Here is a 23,000-nt window from a genome sequence, read left to right as displayed (position 1 = left end):
ACTTCTGTAATTCAACTCCTCCTAATGCTGTAATCTGAATTTAATGTGGGGACAGGATGGCTCCGTGCAACGGAGACGGGAGTGCTGCTTGTGCATGGCAGCCGATGGTCTAGCTGGGAGACCGACATACATAGGATGGAGTAGGAGGAGACAGATTTTGATGTGGTAGGAAACAAGTAGTGGTGTAGGCTGGTGGGGAGTTGCTCGGAGCCTTGAAGATGGGAAGAACTTAAACATAGTGCAAGAGCCCGGTTTAAGATGAATTACCCATTTGCTTCTGGTATGTTGATGGGCAGCATAGTTTTGTCCTGCTGATGATCTTCCATATAATTTTGGGAGAGTCTCCAGTGCAACCGCAAGTCTGGAGGGAAGGAATTGCTCTGATCCAGTGCAGAAGGTAACTGAGGGCATTGTTTGGGGTGGGCTCATGTTGGCTTGTGTGTGCAGTCCCACGGTCGGCTGCATTTTGGGGGACACGGGGACGGGCGGGTCCATGCTGAAGGTCCCCATGCTGTCGTAGGGAAGCTGTGAGATGACTTCTGAGCGTGCCCTCAATGCCAGCTTGCAGCAGGGCTGCCAGCTCTGAGTAAAGCCGGCTTTATGACCCCGGATCGCAGGTATGTTAGAAAGTTAATAATGGATGCTAAGGAGTGTTCTGGCTACCGGCAATTAAACACTGCTAACGATGAAATTTCTCATTAATTCCCTTGTCATTGCAGAGGGACGCTCCTGGTGCAGCCCCCTCGTGCTGCAGCCATTTTAAGAGCATCTTCAAATACAGTTATGCCTTTTTTTTTTTTTGATTGCTGCATATCTTAAGGAGACAGATTGCTGCCTTCATCTGTCTCCCTGATTAGCTGCCAGGGCAGCGCTGCATTACAGTAACTTCATTCCTTTTCTTTTCAGCGTGCCCCTTCCGTACATCAGTTTCTTTTATTGAAATACTATTCTGCTGGGTGACTTTGACCGTCTAGAAAGGTTTGTTGCTGCAGCCAGGCATCCAGCATTCTGCTCCTGGGCTGAGCTGAAAGCCTTGCGGCGCTCGGGCCCAAAGCTGCCCTGCAAAGCAGCAGGCGTGGAGGGGAGCAGCAAGGAGCGCGATGACCTCTGCAAAAGCCTGATCTACTGCAAAGCCTCTGCTTGGTGCTCTTCACCAAAACCTGGTTTTTCTTTTAATGTGGTTTTCGGAGGTTTCTAAGAGCCCCCCTGCAATCATGTCTGTTTTGGCCTGAAGCCAGCATCCCCTCTCTTAGGGTTGCCACCAGCCTGAAGCTGTCTGCTGGCTTGGCATCGATGGAGACGGCCACCCATACCCTCTGCTTCGGAAACCTGGCACAGTGGGTCTATAGACCCCGAGGTCTGTATAGCAATGCTGCCAACACGGGTTCAGACCCCTCTGAGATGCCACGAGAAGTGTGCTTTTTGGGGCAGAGCTGCCCTCACCTCTCACATGGGGAACTGCCTTCCAGCAAGCTGGATTCGCCAACCGTCCCTCGTGGCTTCTAAATGGTTTGCTCTGCTCTGGTCTTTTATGTGATGCTATGCTTTTTTCTTGTTTGATGCACATACTGGGTATAAAAAGTAATACTTCATGGACAACTGTGTCTTCACAGCCCAAGTTTTTGAGTGCTCACAGTTTAATGTGGCCATTTGGCACGCCGCTTTCCTTCGCTCCTCGTAGCCCGCTGCACATCAGGGCTTAAAGGATGAAGGAGTAAAACTCATGGGCTGGAGGGCATTTCCTCGACTGCTCTGGGGGGGATTAGTCTTTTATATAAGTGATGCAGTTTCACAAGCTCTCCTAATGTTACATGAAACACAGGATGCACACAAAACTGCGTGTAACAATTTAATTCACATTTGCATAGCTTCTTAGAAAGGCGGCCCAAGTCAAAGTGTGAAGTTGTGCAATATCATCGTTTTTCCACCGGTGAGCAGTAACCGTAGTTCAACCACGGTTCAGAAAGTCATCTTGTGTAATACTGAACTTAGGGAAATGAACAGATAATTTATGCCATTGAGAGGCTATACTTAAGTCCTCCACTGGCTCTCGACTCAGTTTCTTAAGCAATCTGCTTAAGCATTTACCATGAGAACTTGAAAAAAAAAAAAGGGATCCTACTTTGTACAGTTGGGCAACTGAGGCACAGGGAGAAAACTGGTGTGGCGATCTGTAAAAAGTCATTCTGTTAAGATCAACAGGTTGTGCCCCTAAATTTTTGTCCTAGTCTTCTTATTCTGGTGGCATTTTCCCTCAAAAGTTGAGTTCTCCTGGCCAGAGGTGGGATCTAGTTTAGGCACCGCTCACCACCACTTCTGTTGGGGTCCTGCCTGGAGGCTTTCAAAATGCAAGGTTGGGGGCAGTACCATGGTAGTGTCCCTCAGAGGATTATGCAGAGCTGTTGTGACCCACTGAGGATTATGAGGATGGCCTCATGGACATCTGAACCTCTGTGCCACCTTTCCCATACTTAAAATGATGCCGATGGCCAAGGCAGCTTGTCAAGCGTTGACGAGCTCGTTGTGCGCCGAGCGAAGCGGAAGAACTGCAATAGGCATCTGACATACTGATAATATTAAACTATTTCTAGCAACTGTCCCCGTCCTGGCATATGACCTAACTCTCAATACATAGCTGTCATGGCAACTGTAAAGGTCAGCATACTTACCAGCTAATATTTAAGGTGGGCAGATAATAGTTTTCTGCCTTGGGCAAACAAGCGCCTATTTGTTTTGAAGCTTGGGACAAGAAGTCTGGTCTCGCTGTCTGAGCTTTTCTTGAACCGGTAGGACTCCAGGTGGCCCTGAAAGGAAGGGAGGTTGTTCAGCCCTCCTAATGTAATGCTAATAGATTACTAGAGATAATTAAAATTACTCTTCAGCAGCTTGTAATCATCCCTAGTATTTGTTTGCCTCTTGAGACGTGGCAGCTGTGTCGCAAGCTGTGGAGGCCTGGTAGAGCGAGGCCTCCTGGCTGTCCTACGGTGGACTGGGCACTTGGCCCTGCGGCCACCGGGTCTCACACGTCCAGGCCCTGCGAGCTTGTTGAGCTTCGATGCTTTCGTTCCGCTCCAGAGCAGCACAACCTCTCTCTATCGAGGACCCTGGATGGCAGGCGTCAACCAAAGTGGCACCAGATTCTCCAACTGCCATGGAGAGCCTGGGTTTTGGTGGTAACTCCTTTGCCTTAGCGGTGGCCAACGCTACTGGTAGAGCTGGGAGGGACGGCACAGTTGTGAGCGGGTGGTAGTGGACGGGAGGCCGGGGACACTGGTGTTTGGTGATTTTCCTTGTTGTGGGCAGATCCTGAACACGCTGAGTCACTTGGAGACGCTTTCTCTTGATTGCAGACATCAGAGGCTGCCAAAGAGTTTGGGTTTTGGTTTGTTTGTTTTTTCTTTCTTTGAAGATCCTAAAATCACAGAATGGTTTGGGATGGAAGGGATCTTAAACATCATCAAATTCCAACCCTCTGCCATGGGTGGGGACACCTCCCACTAAATCAGGTTGCCCAAAGCCCCATCCAGCCTGGCCTTGAGCACTGCCAGTGATGGGGCATCCACAGCTTCTCTGGGCGGCCTGTGCCAGGGCCTCACCACCCTCTGAGTAAAGAAATTCTTCCTTACATCTAACCTAAATCTACCCTCTTTCAGTTTAAAACCAGCAGATGATAGATACCAGCATGAGTGATATCAACTTGGCACGCTGGAAGTTCTGATCTCCTTGACCTGCTTGTCCAAAAGCTGCAGTCTCGAAATGTCTTTAGGCCAACCTGCAGAGACTGGCAGGCAAAGAGCAGTCCCCGTGCTTTCATTACTGTTTGTGTAGGAAGCAGTAAATCTACTGGGACCTGATCCAGTGGAAGAGTCAGCCGTCAAAACTTGTTAATGCTCCAGCGAGGCAGCGTAAGGAGGGGCTTCTGGGGATGAAGGTAGACAGAAGAGCAGTCGTCTTCCTTCCTCTGTTTGTTGGCTTGACGTGACCCTGGGAAATTCAAGTCTCAGAACTGGTCAAGTCTCAGAACTGGTCAAGTCTCAGAACTGGTAAAGTCTCTCTGTTGTTACTGAAGTAGTGGCTGAGAACGCCTTTGCTGATTCTTCCAGCAGTGGCAGAAGTCTTCATCATGGACTTCTGTGTCGTGATGGGTTGTCCTTGATTTTAGGGAAAAACCCCAGCCCTGAAGCCAATGCTGTGCTCAGAACACCTGGATGGGTTGAGTGCTCTCATCCCTGAAGCCCAGAAATTGCCCCTCTGTTTCAGTCCTACACAGCTGGAAAAAACTTCTCCCAGTGCCCGCCTTATTATGTGCTGAACCAAATATAAAATCTATTTTTATTAAATAGAATTAGCAGACTAATGCCCTAATTAAGAAGGGTTTACAATAATCTCTACTCTCAGAATAAGTGGAGTGGTGGTATCCCTCCTGCCTGTGGACTGGGCTGTTCTCCCCTCCCTGCTTTCAGGAGGTTTTGTAATGCGGCTTTTGTAATACTGTTTTGTGAAGCACTTGTCTCCTTCTGACTAAGAGTTTGCTTGCAAATCCGTCCCTCCCAGGGGATGACAGAGAAAAGGGCTGGTGGAGTGTGGCGGAGTCACTTCTGTTGACTTCTAAGTTAAGATATCTTAAGTATTTTGTTTTGGCTTTTCTGATTAGCTTTTTGTTTATTGTAGGTGAAGGGAACTGCGCTTTACCAAGCTTAAATTACCACCTTCACCCAGAATAATTCAGTTGCGTCTGGGAAGTGGTCAGGGGATTTTCAGAAGCTGCATGACAAGATATTATTGTTGTAGAATGAGCAGGCTCCCCGCACGAAATTCATGAATGTAAACTTTAACATTTTCACTGCTCTCCTACGCTTTCCCGGAACGAAGCACACAAGTGGGTTTCCTGCCCTGTCAACCTTTGGAGATGAATATTCCCTTTATCGTGCTGCCTTTCATCCCCTGTGACGTACGTCCCGCAGAGTGATGTCCCAGAAGCTTAAACATCGCGGGATAACAAACGAATGTTGTGAGGACTGGAACGGAGGTGGGTGTCCTAATGGGGAGACTCGCGGCGCTGAAAACCTGCCAGCACCCCTCGCAGCAGTGCTTGGGGCTTCTCGTGGGGGGCTGGTGACTCGGTAGGAGCCCAGCTTCCCGCAGAGAAGGCTAAGAGCACTTGCTTTGAAGGGGGTCGAGAATATGAGGCTGCTCTTCTAATGCGCTTGAGCTATTCTTCATTAGCGTAGGAGCATCTAATTTTTCAGAGATTGATTCTTGCTTTGAGGAACTCGCGTCTCCACCAGAAAAAAAAAAAAAATAGCCCAACATCTTGGACAGAAGGGCAGGTTTTATGACTAGCCCTGCGAGAAGAGTTAAGCAACGAGATCTTCATGAACATGTTGTCCCAGACGTGCGAGGAAGGGAAGGAAACTTAAGCTGCTTTTCTAGAAAGATGAGCGTGAATCACTTGGGTCTCTGTCCCCTGTGAGTAATACTGTGAATCTGTGGTACTTGCAATAATGCTTTCACAACCCACCCATGCCATACTGTGTGCACATACACTGCTGTGGAGTAGCGTCTCTTAGCTGCGCCTCCAGTTGGGCGAGCTGAAGTGTTGACGTCCCCGTGTGCTTTCTAAAAATACGCGCACGCTTTCCTGTGTGCGGTATTAGCATAGTTAAACTCCCGTCACTGGCGTCACGGTTTTACAAGGGGCCAAGCGGGCACAGCTGAAGGAACATGCTTGAAAAAGGATTTGTCATCTACAAGCTGTCGTGGTTCCCGTGACCTGCTATGCAGGGAGGAAGCTCTTCAGGTTGGAGATTTGCTTGATGGTCACAGATATAGGTAGGGGTGGGTCACTGCTGAGAATCTGGGGGTTCGGTGGTTTTCTTGTGCGATGTTCCCCCTGTGCAGACAACCCAACGGAGTAAAGGTGTCTGGACCACAGGGAATACTAGTTGTAATCCTTAATACTACGCGTTCATCTTGCTTATTTTCTGAAAGACCTCTTCAGCTTAGAGAATTATTTCAGTTGTTCCTCTCGTACTAGCAGAACATGTAAAGCTGATATCGGGGACTTTGAGAAGCAGCACATTAGGGGAAAAGAAACTAGAAAGGGTGCGTTTCTGTGGAGAAAGGCCACTGATGGCATCCATCTGGAGCAGCAAAGTCGTCTCTGGCTTTTCTGAACAAAGGGAAATCTCCTTTTCACCCCTGCAGGCTTGTGGTGATGCTCAGTACCAACAATCTTGTTGAGTGGGCCTAGGTAAAGCCAGGGTGGTGAAAGCATCGTGCACTTTCCCGAGGCCTGCCCCCGTCTCAGTCCAATGGTAGCTGTAAATTCACCTTTGCAGATTGTTCTTGAAAGCCAAGGTCTGCTCTGTTGACTTGCGAACAGATTTGCTGCCCTTATTTGCCCTGAGGTAGAACGTTTGGTTGTGAACCCTGCTTTTGACATGCGTCGGGCTGTGCATCTGTGAGTTGGTCCTCACCATCAGCGTGGAACAGCAGAAGGTGTCCCGTGACTTCGTGTTGTCCTTCATTTTCCACTTCGGTTCTCTGAAGCAGTGCTGGAAGGAGATCAGGCGCTTTGCGGTGACGTGCCAGGATGGCGTACTGGGGCCACGCGGCCAATACTTAAGGCCAACAAGCAGGAAAGATCCTTTGGAGAGGCAGGGGAGACCTTGGGAATGGTGACCAGTCTCAGCCCTGGCATCAGTAACCCCTCCTGCTCCAGATCCACAGCCCGAGCACGGGGAAAGCCGCCTGGCCTTGGTTTTAGTGGCTGAACTTTGCTTTGGGGCATTTGCTGCTGGGCGTTCAGCTCGTGTGTTCTCCAGCATTTAGACAGAGCAGTATTTGAAAAGAATCAAATAGATTTCCTACCTCAATGACCCGTGTATCCTAGATGCTGGGTGGTACCTCTGCGATTTACTGGTAGGAACAGCCGGGTGATAAATACTCCCTGCTGAGCTCTGTCTGCCCTGGCGGCCTCGGCTGGCACGGGCTTGTGAGTCTGCATCAGATTCAGCCTGAAAACTCATGTGGTCATCTCCTCTTTGTCCAGTGGCTGGCGTTTGACTGGCTTCTCCTTCCCACGTCCACACATGGTGGTGTTGGTCTAAAGGGGTGAAGAGGCCGGTGCAGCACCAAGGGACGCGGGCGTCCCTCTGGGAGAGGTACAGGCTTTGGGCACACAGCAGCTGGGCTCGGTTCCAAGGCCACCTGATATTTCTTGGAGTCGTTTTGTTTGAACCAGAGTGAGAGCAGGTCATGAAATTGCCCCAGGGAGATTCAGGAGGCAAAACACGAGAGCACAGCAGGAGGAATTTGGAAGCATCAACCAACTGGGGGCATCTTCTCGCTGCTGGTGGGCTTGGGTGCAGCGGGAGAGCAGCGCGCTACTCCGATCCCTCCCCGTGCTTACTTGTGTTGAAACAGAGGCCTGAATTAGTGTATCACAAAATACAGACACGGTGCCAAGCAGCAGTAAGTCCAGCCCCACGGTACGGCTTCCTTTCAGATGACCGGCGTTTCCCAGCTGACGGAGACAGGACCATGCCGACCTCTTAAGTGTTTACTGGTGCCGCGGTGATTAATGGTGGTGGGGCTGGGAGGGAGGAGGCAAAAGGCACTCCCTGAGTCCTCTCGCCGATTCAGTGGTTCCAGCCAAAAGGTTAAGTGGAGATCAAAAACAAATAGGAAGCTTGGGCTCGGAAGCCGTGTTCCTGGAGTGCTTTTTCATCCACTCTGGGAGCCGCGGTAGAAAGGTTAAAATTTGCAGCTCAAATGTTAGCTGTGATCTCGCTTGAGTGAGCGCCTGAAAATACATCTCGAGTCTTGGTTCGCAAAATGAAAGCTTCGAAGTCTTTCTCCCATCAGAGGGAAGAAGGCAGCAGGGTTGAAGGGCACAGAAGCAGAAACTTGTGGACGTCCAAGATATTGCCTCACCCCGTCGGAATGGCTTGTCACGCAGCCCGGACCGCAGAACATATTGTGGTGGATTAAACAAGAGGGTCATTGAAAGCACGGGTGCTCAGTCAGATGTTTGCAGGGATCTTGACAATAGTCCTTTCATTTCCAATGCCCAAGATCAAATCAAGAATCGAGGGCAGCTCGGCACCGAGGGAGGCTGGCGGTGGTGGACGTAGCGGCAGCCTCGGATCGGAGCCCGTCGGTGGAGTCAATGTCCCAGAAGGAGATGAAAGGTGGTGGCTGGAGGCTGTGTCTGACCTGCAGACCTGCTCTAGAAAAGGGAATAAATATCTCAAATCTGTCAGAAGTGTGAGGCAGAGACTGGAAGAAGGGAAAGCCACCTCTAACTTGAGTTACTTTTGCCAGGGTTGGGGAAAAGCGTTATGCAGGTTGGGTTTCTGAGACCCTTGAATGCTGGTATTTCTATCAAATGTTTGGTTTGTGCCAGGTCCGGTCTTGGATTTTCATAGCCCAGTTCAGTTCTTGAGTTTGTTCCAGCTTTTGTTTTTCTGTTAACGGGGTGCCACGTAATCCAGCAGCTTGCTCCTTCCCACGAGCCTAGCCAGCTCGCCCCGAAGGTCTGTCTGTGTGGTGCTTTGGAGCTTAAGGTGTGAAGATGGACTTGAGATGTGAAGTCCAGTAATCCCTGTCTGTGGTGCTCCTCAGCAGAAGGTGCTCTCACACCATTCCGAGAGGCTGTGGAGCCTCCATCCTTGGAGGTGTTCAGAGCCCAACTGGACACAGTCGTGAGCAGCCTGCTCTGGGCAGGACGAGGCCATCTCCAGAGGGTCCCTGCCAACTTCAGCTCTTGGGTGATTCCATGAGAAAGCTCTTCTAGGGTGCAGGACTCAACTTGTGGGGTGCACGAAGTCTTCAAACAGATCTGGTCCAACTGGGCTGGGCCACCTGTAGAGAAGTTGGGTGTTGGGGGGGGAATGTGATGTCTGGGGACACAAGAGGGTGGTGGGACAGTGAATGCAGAGCTGTTTAAAGCCCCACAGCCGTGGCACCGGGGGCACCTCGCACAAGTTAAGCAGGAGAGGTGCTTGGCAGGGGTGAGAAGAGGTACGGAGCAGATTTGGAGACCGTTGTTGCTGCAGGAGGATTGGGGGATGGATGGCATCAGGGGGCTCAGGGCAGGTTTTTGAGATTGGTGACAGTGGGGACAGGATATCAGCTACAACCTCAGAGCGATGGGGGCGTACAAGGGTATGGGGGTGGTGGCCAAGGCTTGCTAAAGCAGCATCAGAAAGGTTTGGGACAGCGGGCGTTGGCATCCCGGAGCTCTGGTTGCCGCTCCCATCTGGTGGGGTGCTCAGAGGGTCCGTGCTTGTGCTAACGGCTCAGAGCAGGAAATGGAACGGGATTCAGGGGGATTTCTTCGAGGCATTTCATAAATGCATACAAAGATACTCTTTAAGCTCATCTTGTGGTCTCTTCTTCCCGATTGCATACCTGGAGTCAGGTTTTCCTCCAGCAGTCCCCACCGGCAGCCTGATGACCGCAACAGTGAAGAGCACGCGTACCGCCGGGCACGCCGCGTTGGTCTGCCTTTCTTCAGGCCCTCGTTACGGGGTTGGTGCTGCCCCTGCGTGCAGGAGATGCAGCTGCTGGTTGTCTTCTCTAGGGGAAGCAGGTCACCAGGCACCTCGTAAAGTCCCTCGTGCCTTCCAGGGGGAAGTAACGCTTTTATCGCGCTCTCCGAGAGCTGCTTGTAATTCCTTGTGGCTAGCTGTGAGATAAAGTGGTCTCTAATCTCAGCAGCTAATACCCAGCAAAATTGAAAGCTGCCAAGGTAGAATGAAATAATTGCAAAAAGGGCTAGCCTTAAAAAAAAATGAAGTGAGCTTTAAAAGAAGAAAATTATTTACGCTGCGTTCAGCTGCTGGGCAGGAAGAACAGAGTTAAAGGATCTCGCCACTTCTGTGGCCGCGTTACGTTTCCATTTTTTGCTGGAGATTTAGCAATTGATTTTTCGCAGTTGCTTAATCCTATTGCTCACCTGATTATGCTATGCTCAAACACTATTCTATATTGCTCACCCGATTATTTTCTATTCAAACACTGTTCTGTGTTGCTCACATGATTATTTTATATTCAAACACTATTTTATATTCAAACGCTGTTTAATATTCAAACACTATCCTACATTGCCCACCTAATTATTCCATATTCAATCATAAAAACTGCCCGAGCAAACAAAAAAACCTCATTTACGAGATCTAAATTCAGGTCCTGGAGCATTTTGACCCCGTCACGTGGCAGCGTTCTTTCCCTTCTTGAGACCTGGCTGCCGTGTCGTTGGCCGTGCCGGGAGATCCGAGGTCCTCGCGCGCTGCCAGGCGCATCCATGGCAGGACCGGTGTCGATTCAGCTGCTGGCACGTGTGATGGAGGTCGTGGAGAGCAAGCACTGGGCACTTGGGGTGAGGAGCACAGCGCTGCCTCGCCTTCCTCTTGCAGGGGTGAAGATGCTGCAGCACCAAAGTTGTGATTGTTAAGGAATGCTCGGGGTAATTTTAAGTTCACGGCGAGTGCTGGTGCCTAACTCTCATTTGATTATTTCAGTTTTACTGTTGAATCCAAGCCCCGTTTCCTGATAATTCCTTGCAGCCCTCTTGCCGTTCCTGGCATCGGGGTGGGGTGGAAAAAGTGTTTTTGGGTTCCTCGCTGACCACGGAGAGGAGCGGCCGCTTGTCCTGTGGCTCATTGCTCGTGCCGGGCAGCTGAGTGCAGCTCGGCCCGGGCAGGATCCGTGTCCCAGGGGCTGCCTGGTCCCTCTTTCCTCATCCCAGGCCCAGACAGCAGATCAAAACATGCCTAAAATGCCTTAAACATGCCTTAGGGGACCTCTAAGCCTAGATGCAGAGCAGCAGTCCGAAGCACCTTTATCAACAGCTGATACTGGAAACTCCTGAAATTACCTAGAACCAGAAAAATTAGAATAGTTCGGTTGGAAAGGACCTACGAGGACTGAAATGTAGGACTTTCCATGTATTTTTGGCTTTAAAGATGCAACTTTAGACATGGGGAGGGCTTCTGTGCCCAGAGGCACGTGGTCTATTTGATCAAAAAGATGCGGCTTCTTCGCAGAGCAAGAGTGGCGAGGCTTATGGGGACGAACAAAACATCAAAGGTGTAGCTACTGGATAGATGATGAATCATTAGTAGCTGGAATTGATTTACGACAGGATGGAGCTCTCATCAAAAACACCTGAAATTCAGGTGGAGATCAGTCATTTTAGAAACGGAGTGTGGGCCCGGTACGCTCATGTGTCGGAGAAGGCGATTCTTCTGGCTGCATTTGAATATAAAAGACTCAAAAGGTGTTCAGAAACAACGGCTCTGCTGTGGCTGTTACTCATAACCTTTGCAATTCATAAAAGTCTCTTCTCTTTGTATCGAGAATTCATCCAGTGCCCTGTCCTTTGCTGTCGTCTCTAGCCCGTGTGGATGTCTCAAAGCTCAGCCGTGGTGGCCGTGCTCTACCATTAATGTCTCTAGTCTGGGCTGCTGTTGTCTTCCAAGCAGAAAAGTGGTTCAAAACGAATGTTTGTTCCCAAAATATGGGGCTGTGTGTAATCCCCTCTGGGGTCTGTCAAAGCGTGGTCTGCTGCAGGTTCAGCCTCCTGGAAATCTTGTCCGATACCGAGTTCCATAAACCTGAGCAATGGAAGTCCCCAGGCCAGGTCGGTGCTCTCAGTAAGGACATTTGAAAGCCTGTGCTGAACTCAAGGGATTCCCAAAAGATTCTGGGTACCGAGGATCGCTTCAGAGGATGTCTCGGTTGCCTCATCAGGTCCAGTGTCCTAATCTGAGGTGCTCTAGTCCTAAAAGGGAAAAGAAAATTAGCCCTGAAGAACCCGTGTGAGTGTTTCCTTGAAGCGTGCTCAGCTCAAAGTGGGGATATGATGCCAGCGTGGGCAACAACACAAGGGGCTCAGAGGCAGATCTTTGGGGTTGCTGGTAAAGTCCATTGTGGAGCTGCAGGTGGTAGAGCTGGGGTGTTACTGCCTGCCCCAGGAGTGATCTGAATTATTATTCATAATAATCTGATTTATTCTTCATGACGTTCAGTGGAAGGTAGTTGGTGTGTCAGTGATGGACGTGTCCGGGGACGGAGCACGTCTAAGAGCAGGGAGCTCCTGCTCAAAAGAACTTACGGCTTAAATAGAGAGGGTCGAGAAAGCAGAGATAAACCAAGCGGAATGATTCACATAATCGTGGCAGCTATTGTGCTCTCTGGGACGCCTGCCGTGGTAAATCTACCTGGAGGGAGAAGAAATGGCAGGGGAGCAGGGGACTCGCGTGGGCAGAAGCAGCCTCATCAAAGCAGCAGGCAGTTCTCCGAAGCCAAAGGCGAGGTTCTGGGGGCTGCTCCAACTGGCTGCAGTTTCTGGGTGGCTTTTTTGCATTTCAGAAAGCTCTGCGATAGCGGGCGAGGCAGCAGCTGAGCAGCTGAGCGCGTCTGCTGGGAGCAGAGGGATAAAGCTGGGCTTGGGGCTGGGAACGTGCAGGACCACGGCCTGCAGGCCTGTGGCAGCGTGTGCTGGCTGGAAAAGCATCGAGGATTTCTCTCTCCAGATCCCATCAAAAATCAAGTTTGAGGAGAAAGCTCCCAAGCACTTCGTGTGGAAGCTCAAATCCAGCTCTGCTTTTCCTCTCCAGTGGCCGGCCTACAAGCTCGTGCCTCATCAACCGCGTCAAAGATGCTGATTCCCTTTCCTGCTGCTTTTCTGATTCCTAAATGAGCCTGCCGCAGGGTTCTGACTTTCAGCTGCTGATCCGCATTCTGCCTTTCTCTGGCTTTAATCCGAAAGGCCCCACCAGCTCCGTGCAACCTCGGGGTGCTGTGAGGCGGTGCTGTTCTTATGTCGGAGCGACCAGGAGCTGTGGGCACCTGGAGATCACCCAAAGGCCGTGCTAAGGCCTCGGATGGGGACCCAGAGCTGGGCTTGGCTGCAGAACGTGCCCTGTTCCTAAACCCATCGGTGGCCTTGCTGGCACGGAGTTCGCTATCACCCAAAAGCCACAGCTCAGCCTTAAAAACGTGTTACGAGAGGAGAGGTTCTACACGGAGGTTCGTGAAAGCGCGGGAAATGAGTATTTTCCCAAATTTTCATTTGCTGCAGTGAGAGCGGTAGCGGAGGGGACGTTTTCTCTGTGCATGCTTTCAGATGTCGCTTCTGGGCGTTCTCCTGTGGATCTCTGGCATGGGTGTCTTGATGTCTTGTATAAATAGACTTGGACGAGTTGTTACTGGAGCTTCCAGTTCCCACGCTGATTCTTATCAAGGAAGATTAGTTCCCAGCCAAAGCTCTTTTTTTCTTTCTTTCTTTCTTTCTTTCAAGGGATTTATCGCATCAAAACAAGTCTGTGGCTTGCTGCAGTGCTGAAACTGCCACACTTAGGTCCTCGGACTGGTAACGACCTGCTGAGCCACTGGAAAATGGGACGGGGTTGCTGTAGCCTCCTGGTTATGGCTGGAATCAGGGCCGGGTTCCTGTCTGGCAGCTTCGGGAGCAGATAATCACCCGTCTGCTTCCATTTTGTGTCCCTGCCTTCAGAGCTCGTTGGGCACCTGATGGCCCGATGGCATCGGCTGTTTACGGGCACGCTGCGGCACGGCCAGCTCATCCTCTGGGCAAAGCAGGCGGTGCTGCTCGAGAGGTGCCCACCCTGCTCTGTGGCTGGAATTAAGTTCATTTAAGGATTAGATGATTGCAGTATGCTTCTAATTGCCCTGCCGGAGCAAAGCCAGAGAAAGAAATCAGGATATCGCGAACCCTCCGCGTAGATTTGGCTCCCCGACAGCATCCAGGCTGCTGAAGCAGCTGCCTGCGACTGGAGGTGCGTTGTCAAAGTGCTGCTGAGATTGTCCGGCAGTAGCAGGGCACCGCCTCGGATGCTGGCTGCTTCCCTTGAACCCCAAGATGAACCTAAAGCAGCTCACCCCAAAAAACAGCTCACCCCAAAAAACAGCTCACCCCAAAAAACCTTTGGGGTTCCTCAGACCCAGCCCCAAGTTCCCGCTTGGCTTCCTCTCAAACCCGACGTTTTTCAGCTCTTTCTCCTTCCGATTCCCGGTGCTTAGCCTAGCGAACGTGTTCAGTTCCTGTTGCTAAATCGGAAACGAAACGATGGAACTGGTAGAGTCGGCAGTGGGGAAGCTAGCCCCCGTGCCATGGGAGCGTGATGTGGTTCTGCATAATGAGACTTGAAAGATGCACTCGCTGACGCTGTTACGGGTGTTAATAAAAGATTGTTTTCCTCGGGGGCTACACCATCTGTGAACGCATTTCTGTGCAAAGAACTTCTGCAGAGGAAGGTGCTCTACAAGCGCCAGAGCCTGGAGTACGTCGCGTAAAGGGCATAAACAAAATCTTCTCCATTTGGGTGGCCTGGCTCGTTCTGACCTCTCCACTTCTGATTCTGCCTTGTAAATGTTATCTAAGAGGGAAGAAGCTCCTCGGGACAGCTCTCACTTGTCTTTTATGGTTGACACCAAGGATATAAGCGGGCTCGAGAACAAACCATGTATGTGTTGGCTTAGGCATGGTGGATTTACTGGGGAGCTAGAGACTAGTCTCAGGCGCCTGAAAAAAATGCTGATGTTCTTCACATGGATTGGATCTGGGCTGAATCTCTCAAAAACCTTTTCTTTCCTTCGTTAAAATCGCTGTATGAAAGATTTGGAGGCATTTCTGACCCTTTCTCTGACCCAGTGGGTCTGAGCAGCTGGGCTGGATGGGGAAACTCGAGCCATCAGCAAGCCAGGTCTCTGGCAGCGGAGAGCATCTCGACATTGAACACCAGAGTCTCTCATCAAAAGCTTTGTCTGTTTTTCCTGGGGTCTGCTGATGAGCCAATCAGTGTGTCGCTTTGGTTCCGAGGGGTAAATTCATTATTTTTTTTTCCTATGAATCTGTGATTTCCAGTAGCATCCTGTTGTACCGGCGATGGCTGTACCTGGAGAGTGGAGGGAAGCTGGGCGTATCTCTGACCCAAATCTGTGCTCACTGCTTTGGGTCTGAAGGCGTGGGCTACGCAGCCAATATCATCCCTGGCAATCGAGCAGCTGGATGAAATACTTTTAAGTGATCTAAATGAATGAGTAGATGGGGCGAAGGTCAGGAGGACTCAGGTGCAGACTCAGCTGTGCTTAAATATTTTAGCCTATAACTAAGTGGGTTGGCATTGTGACCCTGAACGTCTAGTAAGTATTGATAGAAAGGAAACACCAGACTTTGGATTTATTGCCAATCTTGGTCTCGTGTCGTTTCTACAAGAGTGCCAAACACTGCGATTTCCAGTGTTGGATTCACTGGGGGTGGATATGCCCTGGGTGGCTGGACAAGAGCATTCCTCCCTCTCCTCCACCAGCAGTCCCTTGTCTGTTGACACTGATATTCCTGTTGCTATACTGGGGAGAAACTGGGGAGAAAAAGCTTATGCTTTGGGATAAAAAGTAATTCAAAGACTTGTACCCTCGTGCTTTGTCCTGTGTGGGCTTCCCCGCGTGGAGCCTTGCTGTGTAGGGCTTCTCCGTAATGCACCAAGGGGAGATGTGGGCTGCCAGAGCCAAGGTGAGTGGAGTCCAGAGGTGGATCCTCTGCCTCGCTTTGTTCTGGTGCTAACCGGAGGGTCCTGGGTAATTTATTGAAGTCCTTGTAAAGGTGTGAATCTGGGCCCTTTGTGCCTCTGGTGCTGAGGGTGCTGGAATGACGCTAGACCCACGTGCTGCAGGAATTGATGAGCATCCGAACATCCCTGCGAGGTCATGGGCAGATCGATGGGAATCCTGCCCGGGCTGTTGGGCAGCTCTTGGTTAATGCAAGCCCAGCGTGGGGATGGAGGCATTTCACCTTTACTCTTTGCCTCCTTCCGATGCCAACTAATTGAGGCTTTGTTTCCCTATAGCCAGCTTCGGAGGTTGGTGTTCACGAATGCCTGCACACCCCTGCGCTGCGCAGCCGCCCGAACTCCTCGTCTGATTTCAGGTGTTCGTTCCACTCGTTCAGCAGCACACACATCGTAGGGGCTAAGCCTCTTAGCGGCGGGGGAAGCACTGGTTTCCCTCCAGCTTTCATCTGAATCGTGATGTTCTCCCTCATGAGCAGGAACGCAACATCCAAGTTTAAGACCACAAATACGTCTTTATTTGCACAGCTGTGATCTGCAGGAGGCTGAGGGACAGCAGATGGGGCAGGGTGGGATATGGGGTGGGCTGACTGAGCATTGCCATGACTTCCTGAGCATCTAGGACCTGGCAGAGCTAAGCTGTGGCTGTTGCCTAGCCAGCCGACCGCAGCAGGGACTCCTGCGGGTACCGGTGTTTCCTGACTTCTTCCTTCTTTTAAAGCAGCCAGAAAACAGAGGGGAAGCACGGATTGTTATCTCCCGTTACTGATGAAGGCTGATCGAGTTTCTCTTAACAAAGGGGAGCGCTACAGGTGTTCTCCAGCAAGATTAAATGTGGCTTTGCTTAGAAAACTGAAGCAGAGGATGCATGGACGCTGCCCATTATGAGCCGCTCTCCACCAGCAGTGTTTTTGCTCCCTACTTTATTCGCTGCTGTCACGATATCTGAACCTGCAGGTAGGAAACTGGGCATGCTCTCGGATGGAGCAAGCTTCTGATGTGTTTTGTGTGCTTGCTGAGTGCGCTGTGGGGCGGCTGAGCCAGCCCGTGAACTCCTGGAGCAATTTGTTTTCTCTATTCCTATGCAAAGCACCGAGGTCCACCTGAGCAGGGAAGGAGGACCTTGGGGAGCTCGCTGGAAGTGGTGTTGGTGGCCTTGGATTATCCAGGGGAGCTGGGAATGGCTTGGGGCTGGTGCTTATGGGTATAGCCAGCTTTGAGGGCCCATCCTGGTCTCTGCCACGAGGAGCCCACAGCTGACGTATGCAGACCTCGGTGACTCAATCCCAAAACGCAGCAGTTTGCTCTAAGGGCCCTTTTATCAGCTGTGACCTTCACGTGTGCCTTACCATCGTGCAGATTTCGGTTAGCATCCGTGCCTTGAAATAACTTCACAACTGCAGCACGTCCCACCAAGTCCCTCCTTTTGCTGGCGCCGTGACGCTCGCCTGGAGGTGGGGAAGAAGTGACCCCGTCCTGGTTATCTGTACAAATGATATCGGGGCCAGTAATAACATATTACTTTTATTATAACTCTCTATATTATATATTTTCATATACCTCTATATATTTATAGTACTTATATTTGCTAATGACAATACTGAGATGTGGCTTTGGCGTACCGATAGGACCCATGAGTGATGCGGTGCCCCCCGATTGTGAAGGGGAAGGGAGGGGGCGACCGGTGCAGCGCTGCGTGGGAATGGGCTGGCGTTGTGCTTGGGGACGAACACCAGGACTTAAACAAGAGCCTGCTGTTCTCCTGGGGGGAATCTGGCTTCTTGTCATCAAATGCCTACTGGGAAACCGGTTTCCTCCAGTAAACTAATCATGCAGTGCAGTCCTTGGCTTGAGAGCGGTAAGCGGCTAGGGAGATGTGGGTCCTGTTGTCTCTCACGTGCTCGGAGAGCTGAAATAAAAGATCAGGAAATTGCAAAGTGCTGACCCCATCCTGCACAGCGCAGTGTTTTTGGTGTCTGCATGGCTTGAGCTTCCGGGGTGAAGGATGGCACTTCAAAATGAATAACGCTAAATAGCAAGGCAGAACACGGCCATTCAGTGCAAATTTAGCACTGTTTGTCAAACTGTAAGTCAGCTGTCTGCGGCTAATTATGAAGATGTCAGGGAGTTTTGAATTTGTCAGCTGAATTCAAGATTGGAGAACATTGCTTGTAAAATGTCTCAATTAAAAAGCAACGAATCCCTCAAAGAACAGCATATTTATTTGTGGGTTCTCTGGGGCTCTGGCCCATGCTTTTGTTCGGGTGGCCATACGATGAGCTGATGGAGGGAGATGGAAAAGGTAAGCGAGGCAGCAGTGGTCTCTGGGCTAGGAAAATAAAAAATTAAAAAATAAATAAATAAATAAATAAAATTAAAAAAAAAGGAATTGGACTCGATGATCCTTGTGGGTCCTGCGGTGCTGAACCACCCTTCAGAGGGATAAAAGCACCATACCAGGTCTGGGTGGTGTGAGGGGCTCTACTTGGAGCAGATAGTCTCAGAGACCTTGCTCTGCCTTGCTTTGAACACTTGTCAGGAGGGAAGGGGTGCCCATGTCTTAGCTCACAAATGGCTCATTCTCAGTTCTGTGTCTGCCTGAGTCATAGAATAATTAGGGTTGGAAAAGACCTCCAAGATCATCTGGTCCAAACATCACCCCACCACCAATATTACTCATTAAACCACGTCCCTAAGCACCACGTCCAACCTTTCCTTGAACACCCCCAGGGACGATGACTCCACCACCTCCCTGGGCAACCCGTCCCAGTGCCTGACTGCTCCTTCTGAGAAGAAATGTCTCCTCATTTCCAACCTGAACCTCCCCTGGTGCACCTTGAGGCCATTCCCTCTAGTCCTATCACTAGTTACCTGCTAGAAGAGGCTGACCCCCAGCTCCACACACCTTCCTTTCAGGTGGTTGGAGAGAGTGCTCGCAGCCCTGTTTGGTTCAAAGCCATCCAAGCTTGGGGTGGCCAAGGTTGAGGTCAGGACACCATGGAGGCTGTAGTCTTCAGCCGAGTGGGACAGGATGGAAATACAAGGGGGGCATTTGACCTTTCCTGGATGGCTGGAGAATCTGGACAGCCTAGCTTTGCTTCACTTCATTCATCAGCCAAGGCTGTGTCCCTCAGCTGTGGTGTTCCTCGTTGCAGCACGTGGGCACTCTGCAGCTCAGAGAGACTCTGGGCCATTTTCTGACCTTCAACTAGAGAGGGTTTTATGACAATCTCTCCTAGGCTTCTGTGCCGCAGAGGATATTGTTGGTTTACAGATGAATAAACTGTGGCAAACAAATTGAGAGCCTCTTTCCATTGCAAAGCTCAGGTGGTAAAGCTATCCCCAAAGCAACTCTCCTGTGTCCGTTACTCCGTAGCAATTAGTAGGTACCAGTAGAGTATTAAATCCGCTGCAGTAGGTGTTGACGTAGCTATGGTGAGAGTCCTTGCCCCAGAGCTTTCCTGTTTTCCAGAAGGACAAAGGGTGAATGTGAGTCAGAGCTGGATGCCCAAAATCCTCCCGTTTGCTCCCCCCCGGAGCTGTCAGTGCACATCAGGAAGATGTTCAGCACCGTGAACCCACATAGCCGTGAGTACGAATCAGAATCACTGAACTATAGGGGTTGGAAGGGACCTCGAGAGATCATCAAGTCCACCCCCCCTGCCAAAGCAGGTTCCTTAAAGCAGGCTGCCCAGGTAGGTGTCTAGACGGGCCTTGAATATCTCCAGAGAAGGAGACCCCACAACCTACCTGGGCAGCCTGTCCCAGTGCTCCGTCACCCTCACCGTGAAGAAGTTCTTACACATGTTGGTGCCAAACTTCCCGTGCTCCATTTTGTGGCCATTGCCCCTTGTCCTGTCCCCACAAACCACTGAAAAGAGGTTGACCCAATCCCTCTGTCTCCCACACTTCAGGTATTTATAAACATTGGTAAGATCCCCCCCTCAGTCCTCTCTTCTCCAGGCTGAACAGACCCGAGTCTCTCAGCCTCTCTTCATACGGGAGATGCCCCAGGCCCCGTATCATCTTTGTGGCCCTCTGCTGGACTCTTTCCAGGAGATCCCTGTCTTTTTTTTTGTGCCAGGGATCCCAGAACTGGACACAGCACCTCAGGTAAACAAACCCAACACTGTCCTCCAGAGCGAGGCCGGGCTGCGAGGTCCTTCTGTGGGCACTGGGCCTTTGGCCACCCAAGGCCCTGTGGCTTCGGCCCAGCCCCAAAACCGAATGCCGTTGTGACATGGGACCAAATGGCCGTGTTTCGAAGGGAGAGAAGCCCTTTCATAGGACCAGCGGAGGGCTTAAGTGCTTGACGTGTGGGACAAAGGCTGATGGGACTCGCATGCTGCAAGCCTTGGCCAATGCATCCAGTGGCTGATGAGATAGAGGAGAAGCGGCATCTCTGTGCTGTGAGCTCTTCTTTTGGCCAAAGAGCAGCAGGCCCTCGTGAAGTCCTGCGTTGGGGTGAAGCACTGGAAATGCCCAGTGGGGTCCCATCCCCAGGGATATTTAAGGGACACCTGAACATGGCCCTGAGGGATGTGGTTTAAGTGATGGGACTCAGTGGGCCATGCTGATGGTTGGACTTAATGATCTTGAAGACTTTTTCCAGCCTAGATGATTCTGTGACTGTTGTGGTAGGAACAATCAGTTCTCATTTTGCACAAATTCACCACTTCTCTTATTTGTGATGCTTCTTTTTCCACCCGTGCTTCCTCTCAGTGGCTGGGGAAGGAGCAGAAAGGAGCGGCCTCCAGGATTGTCTCCCTTTTCTTACCCTGGGGCACTCCTCTGTGCTCGTGCCCTTTTTGTGGTGGCTGCATAAGGAGGCGATCTGTATTTATTGCACTCAAGGCACCCTTGAAGGCATCTGGACACTTCTGCTAGTTTGGGATGTGGAAGGCTGTGATGAGAGGCCATGAGCATGAGGCTGATGAGCGTGGTTAAAGTGAGAGCCTGAGACCTCTAGATGAACAGACGTCCACTTTCCTCTACAGTTGTGCCACGTTGGCTCGTGGACATCCATCCGCTTTCGCTGCTGGTGGCGTTGGCCCCTTTCTACAGGAGCCTTCTTCTTGCCTACAGCCCTCAGTCTGGCCACTGTCAGAGCCCAATGCGAAGTTTGTTTGATTAGGCTCTTGGCAAATTGATAGAGGCATCGAGGATTACAGGAACAGCGCTGATAACTAGCTCTCAAGCTGTCCCCCTGGTGCTCCATTAATGGCTTTGTGGAATTCCCATCTCTCTAACGCCTCACATTTGGGTTGTCTTAAATCGTTAAAAAGAATAAAGAGCGCCGGCTCTCCGCGCTCCTGCCAAGTAGGTCAGTGTTTTCCCAGTTGTGCCGTTTGGGAAACGGAGACATTATTCAGAGCGACTTTCCCCAAGTTGCTTGGTGAGTTGAAGACAGGGCTGGAAGCACAATAATAGTTTCAAGCATTACTTCAGCCCTAGTCCTCGAGTGAAAATAAGTCACTTGGCCTAATCAAAGCCCGATTAAAATAAATCTCAGCGAAACCTGGCAAAATAAATGGCGTATTCCTGAATTCTGCAGCATAGGAGAAGCTGGAAGATGGAAGGGGCGGGCACTTGGTGCCGCATAAAATGCGACAAACTCACCTTCTAGTGATGTGAGTATTAAAAATGCCACCTGATGCTTCCCATAGGAAGAAATGAGCCAAAAAATGTAGTGGTTGTGCTACCATGGGGTGGTGTTGTGGTTTTTTTTTCGGTTTAGTTTTGTTTTTTGTTTTTTTGCCTGACCACAATAATAATAAAATTAAAATGAAAAAAAAAGCAAGGCAGAAGCATTGCCATGGTGTCTGCGATATCAAGCCAGGCTCAGAGGAGTTGGCTGCTGTACAGCTGCCCTTGACACAGCTTCTAGGACGGTGACATGTGGGTAACAATTAAAATGGGTTGAGTTTTGCAAGGAGGAGGTTGGTTCGTGTGACGGTGGTTGGTGTCGGTCCGGTCATCCTTCAGCCCAGTGGGGACGGAGTTGGGGTAAGGTGAGGTGGGAAGTTGTCCTGGCATGGGAATGGGGACAACACAGTGGCTTTTTGAGTTGCAAAGTGTCCAACCCCTGCGTGCCTCTGGCTCGAAAGAATAAAAGCCACAGAGACCCTGCTCCAGCAGTCCCGAAGCCATCAGTAGAAAATAGCTCATTTATGAAATGGGCACTTCCCGCTGGGAGAATCGTTACGTTCAGAATCCATCCTCCGTTATAATTTTATTTTAATACGGAACTACTCAGGATGAGTTGTTAACTCAGGACATTTTTTAGGCAGAGGATGGCATTAGGGAGAAGAGTACGGCGCATGAAAAATGGATTATGCAGCGTCATTCTGTGGCTACTTGCCTGAGATATTAATTATGTAGGATTTTAAGCTCAGATCTTGTGTTGATTACGCTGTGGCTGTCCAGGTCTTCTCCCGACACCGAGTACTTGGGCGGAACAGGATTTTGCTGTGCCCGCAGTTAGGTTTCTGGCTGGTGGTGGGACCTCTCCTGGTGTCAGGTCTCCTTTTCTTTTCCTTTTGCAATCAGAGCCCATTTTTCCATCCCCTTTGCAAGCCATCTGCTGCAGCTGCGAGCTCAAAACTCATGTACAGTAAGGTCAGGCTTGCCTTTTTTTAATTTCCTTTTTTTTTTCCCTCTGAAATAAGGCGGGTCTCAGGCAGGAGCTGTTGTCTGGAAGCATCAGGATTAGAGCTCGGTTCGTGTATGGGAAATCACTCGCGCAGCTGCTGGCGCGCTCTGCTCCTGGTGATAATCGCTCTGTTCAGGTTTTTGTACGAGGTGTATTGTGAACAGGCTTGGAAGTGGGGAAACCACAAAGTTTCTGAAAAAAAAAAAAAAAAAAATGATAATAATAATTAAAAAAAAAAGCAACCCCTTGTTTCTCATCCCAGCATCACGTCTTCAGGAGCCCAGCTAATTTAGCTCCTCCGAACGAACCGCCTGGCCCCGGCGAGCGGCTCCTCCTTGGTTCCCTCCGCTGCCGAGCGCCGGGGGAGGCCAGGCGAGGAGGGCAGAGCCTTCGCCTTCACCCACCCACGCTTCTCCCCGGGGCAGGGCGCGCTGCCAGCCCCTCTGCCGGCAGCCCGCGCGCTCCGCGGGGAGGCACGCAGCGACGCGCCGAGCGCCGGCTCCGCCGAGCACCCCGCTTTAGACCCCGAAGGCGGATGTGCCATCGGCGCCGGCGAGGAAGAAGAGGCAGCCCCGAAGGCTCGTCTCCCGCGCCGTGCCTTCCAGCCCGGAGGGATGCTGCGGGATGGCAGAGGAGGGGACGACAGGACGGCTCTTTGGAAGGAGGTGGGCATCGGGCTGGTAAATGTGGCTTCGCGTCGGGAAAGCTTCGAAGCCGACGCGCCCCACGAACGTGATTTTTCTTTT

The 23,000-nt window shown here is 50.9% G+C and overlaps 1 protein-coding gene across 5 annotated transcripts in view; it reads left to right on the top strand.

The window, feature by feature from the left end:
• The first annotated feature begins 272 nt into the window (after positions 1-272).
• Positions 273-23,000, top strand: part of ARHGAP39 (Rho GTPase activating protein 39) — a 70,673-nt gene continuing 47,945 nt past the window's right edge. For 3 of the 5 annotated variants that reach the window (XM_035314450.1, XM_035314451.1, XM_035314446.1), the window contains exon 1: positions 273-397. In XM_035314450.1, the coding sequence (XP_035170341.1) occupies positions 315-397 (83 nt within the window). In that variant the 5' untranslated portion in view covers positions 273-314. Of the gene's footprint in view, positions 398-22,863; positions 22,920-23,000 lie in introns of those variants that run through there. The other 2 variants (XM_035314447.1, XM_035314448.1) reach the window with 2 other exon arrangements.

The sequence above is a fragment of the Oxyura jamaicensis genome, unplaced genomic scaffold (genome assembly GCF_011077185.1).
Source record: "Oxyura jamaicensis isolate SHBP4307 breed ruddy duck unplaced genomic scaffold, BPBGC_Ojam_1.0 oxyUn_random_OJ72666, whole genome shotgun sequence".
Taxonomy (NCBI): domain Eukaryota; kingdom Metazoa; phylum Chordata; class Aves; order Anseriformes; family Anatidae; genus Oxyura; species Oxyura jamaicensis.
The sequence above is the reverse complement of the archived record's forward strand: the minus strand, read 5'-3'. Positions and strand labels throughout refer to the sequence as shown.